This window comes from Lepidothrix coronata, unplaced genomic scaffold (genome assembly GCF_001604755.1).
Source record: "Lepidothrix coronata isolate B3197 unplaced genomic scaffold, Lepidothrix_coronata-1.0 Scaffold212, whole genome shotgun sequence".
Taxonomy (NCBI): Eukaryota; Metazoa; Chordata; class Aves; order Passeriformes; family Pipridae; genus Lepidothrix; species Lepidothrix coronata.
The window spans coordinates 700,203-704,148 of record NW_016690392.1 but is presented as its reverse complement, the minus strand read 5'-3'; the positions used below and the strand labels follow the sequence as shown (position 1 = coordinate 704,148).

General features: G+C 52.8%; 1 protein-coding gene across 1 annotated transcript; it reads right to left on the bottom strand.

The window, feature by feature from the left end:
• Positions 1–451: 451 nt before the first annotated feature.
• On the bottom strand, positions 452–3,942 carry SOX18 (SRY-box 18; the record flags this gene model as incomplete). The annotated part of the gene is made up of 2 exons (XM_017833150.1): positions 452–2,169; positions 3,867–3,942. Coding segments are annotated over 2 exons (927 nt in total), but the record flags the coding sequence as incomplete, so codon positions are not given.
• Between the last annotated feature and the right edge of the window lie 4 nt (positions 3,943–3,946).

Genomic DNA, 3,946 nt, shown 5'->3' with positions numbered 1-3,946 from the left:
AGCAGCCTGGCTCTAATTTTTGGGGGTTTCACGGGCAAACAGGGTGAGCCGTGGGGACCACGCAGCGACGCGCTGCCAGCTTGCCAAAACAATGACCACACCAAGGCTCGTTTTGGAGGAGGGTATCACATGTTTTATTATATTTAAATCTGAGAACAGCTACTTTTCCTGCAGAGAGCATCTCCAGGCGACACAGTGCAGTGCCCTGGGGTGGCCACCAGCATCCCATCCTGGGCCACCATCCCATGCCGAGCCGAGCTAAGCCGAGCTGAGCTGAGCTGCACTCGTGGAGCCCGAGGCGGCTGACGGGGCGGGCGGGCGGCAGCTTGGAAATTAATACATTTGCCAGGTTGTCAAAACATTAATCAACGGATACAAAAATCTGGAAATGGTTGGGACAACATGTATTTGCGGAAAATATGTGTTCACACAACAAGCACACAAGATGGGAACAATTATATGAAGATGTTTTAATAATTAACCAGTATAAAACAGTTTGCTCTCCATACAGTTCTAGACAATAAAAGTGTTTGCAGTCATATTTTTCTTTTGTACAAAATTCCAGTCAGTTGTTCCACAATATTTACATTTTCATTCCCTTTTCACAAAATATCTCCTTTTTCCTTCTCCTCCGTTGTTTTTTTTTTGTTGTTTTTTTTTTTTTTTAATCCAGCTTTGCTACATAAATGCTTTAGATCTCATGGATATCCCTTGTTTTCTTTTTAAAAAGTCTAATAAAAAAAAACCCAGAAGACATTAAATACCATTTTATATATAAAAATGCTTAGTAAAAATATAGTTTTGTTGCCCAATTAAAATATATTGCTGAGAATACAGTAAAAACTGTCCTAAAGCCCACCCCTAATGGGCGCCGACTCTTTAACAGCCCCGGCAAAGTCTTCCTAAAAGTTTCCCCCCCTACAAATTCGCCTGCCCTTGGGTTAAATATTGGGGGCAGGTCACTTTGGCTCATCCTGGTGTGGTTGTTTCAGGCAGGATTTACTGGAATTGGCTTTAAAATGCCCCTTGGAGCTGGTGGGAGCTAGAGCTGTGCCCTGCCGAGGGCTGGAGCAGGGAGCGCGGCGGGGAAAGGCGTCTATCTGTGTTATATAGTTATACGGTATATCAGTGAGTTCAGCATGATCTGTCTCTAAAAAAATAAAAAAAAAAATCAAAATAAAAAAGAACAAACAAGAAAGCGATGCATTTAATGAGATACTCTAAATATGATGGAGCTCGTGGTTAAAGGAGGATGGCTTTTTGCTTTTAGAGGAGAGTCGGGGCTCTCCTGGTGTGTGCATCGTGCCGTGGGACCAACCTAACCGGTGATGCAGGGGCTATAGTAAACAGCACTGCTGGCATCGGACAGGGCAGATATCAAACTGCTCTCCTCGCAGGAGATACTTCTAGGAGTCACTTTGGACAGGGAGACATGGTAAGGGAGTCCCGAGGCTTCGGGACGAGTCCTGCTCATGTTCAAATACTGGTCAAACTCGTTGCGGTCAACGTCTGTCCAGAGCTCGGTTTGGTTCAAGTGATCCACGCTCTCCATGTGATGGGCTTCAGGCGGGGGCGAGAGCTGGCCCAGGTGGGCGGAAAGCCCGTTCTGAGTTCCCGAGCACATCTGGTTGTAGTATATGCTGGAGGGATGGGGAGTCCTCATGGCGTCGGCCAAGTGTGAGGGGGTCTGCGCATAGGGCACGGCCACGTCCCGCCCCATGCACTTCTCCTGGGGAAACTCCATCTGGTGATGGTGGTGGTAGCCGCGAAAGGGCATCATGTTGCAGTCATCCTGCATGTGCGGAGGGAAAAACGCCGGCTCGGTCTGTTCCAAGACATCCAAGGGAGACATCTCAGGAGTTGGCAAGCCATAGTTTTCAATATCCGACCCCATGGAGTGGAGTTCTCTGAAGTGGTTAAGTGGGGGAGGCTGGGGGTGGCCCGGCTGGCTGCCGCCATGGTGACTCATGCTGAAGTTGTCACTGCAAGGCTGGGAAAGGTTATGCAGGAGGATATTGGGTTCCATCCTCTTGATTTTCTTGGCTTGCTTCTTTCTCCTTGGGCGGTACTTGTAGTTGGGGTGATCCTGGAGATGCTGGATTCGCAGTCGCTCTGCCTCTTCCACGAAGGGACGCTTGTCGCTGGCGCTCAGCGCTTTCCACGACTGGCCTGGAGGGGGAAAGAGAAGCTCTGTGACAACGGCTCAGCTACCCAGCACCAGCCAGGGCACAGGGACACCTGGGGAGAGGCAGTCCTTGGGTGGGAAGGGCTCCCTCGGATGGCTTGGCACCTGAGTGTGGTCCCAGCACTGGCACAAAAAGAGCTGGGGAATGGGAGCCCAAGCCAGGCTATTCCCGTGTCCAGCAGCTGTGCCCAGCACTTCAGTGCTGTGGGAGAACAGGGGTTCAACACTCAGGGGGGCCACGGGAACCCCTCTGCCAGGGCTGGGGATTCTGCCTCCCACTGCCCCATGGCACAGTCCAGCCCCTGGTGTGCCTCCTTCCCTGCATCCCACCTCCACAGCCCCGCACTTCTGCTGCCCAAATCACCCATCCCCAAACCCCACAGTGCCATATCCTGAATCCCACATCCCCACACCCTGCAGCCCCGTGTCTCTGCATCCTGCTGCTTCGTCTGGCCATATCCTGCTTCCCGTAGGCCCGCATCCTGCAGCTCCATCTACCCATATCCTGCTTCCCGTGTTCCCACATCCCGCATCCTACAGTCATGTATCCCGCATCCTGCAGCCTGTATTCCCATATCCTGCATCCCCACAGCTGTGAACCCCACAGCCCTGCATCTCTGCATCCTGAAGCCTCATTTCTCCGCATCTTGCCTACATGCAGCTCTGTATCCTCACATCCCACATTCCCGTGGTCCTCCATCCTCTAACACCACATCCTACAGCTTTCAATCCCACAGCCCTGCATCCTTATAGCCCACATCCCTGTAGTCCTGCATTCTTGCAGCCTTCAGCTGGTATTGCTTCAACCCATATCTCTAAAGCTCACAGCCCACAGCTCTCTAATCTTGGAGCCTGCAGACCTGAATCCCCCATCTTCGTATTCCACAGCACCCTATCCCTGTATCCCACAGCACCCCATCCTTTTTATGCAGCTCCTGGACCTCCATATCCTTGCAGCCTGGCTAGCAGAGCCCCATGTCCTTTAATCCTACATCCTGCTGCCTCATATCCTTGCAAATTGCATCTCACAGCCCTGTATCCTTGCAGTGCACATCCCAAATCCCTGTACTGCTTCATCCTACACTCCCAACCCTGACTCCCTGTATTCCTGCAACGTATATTCTACATCTTGTATTCCTCCATCCCACTGCCCTGGACCCCTGCAGTTCTCATATCCAGCCCTGTATTCCTTCATTCCACTGTCTTGGACGCTCTAACCCATAACAACCTATCCCCACAACCCCAGCCCTGCACCCCAACATCCCTAGCTCTGTACTCCTGCATCTTACAGCCCTGTACTCTTGCGGATCACATTCCCAACCCCGTACCTCTGCACTCCTATATTACCAACTCTGTATCCCCACATCCCTGTGTCTCCAGCTCGATACCCCCATTCTGCAGCCCTTTACTCTTGCAGCCTGAATCCCCAGCCCCACATTCCCACATCCCCAGCTCTGGACGCCTGCATCCCACAACCCTGTGCTCTTGCAGCCCACATCCCCAGCCTGCATCCCCACATCCCCAGCCTGCACCCCCTCATCCCCACCCCTGTAATCCACCATCCCCTCATCCCTAGCTCCATTCCGGCATCCCGTAGCCCTGTGCTCTCGCATCCCGCATCCACAGTTCCGTATCCCCGAATCCCCCCCCCCAGCCCTCCTCCCGCACCCCTCCCGCTCACCCAGCATCTTGCTGAGCACGGCGTTGTGCAGGTCGGGGTTCTGCTGCGCCAGCCGCTTGCGCTCATCCTTCGCCCAGACC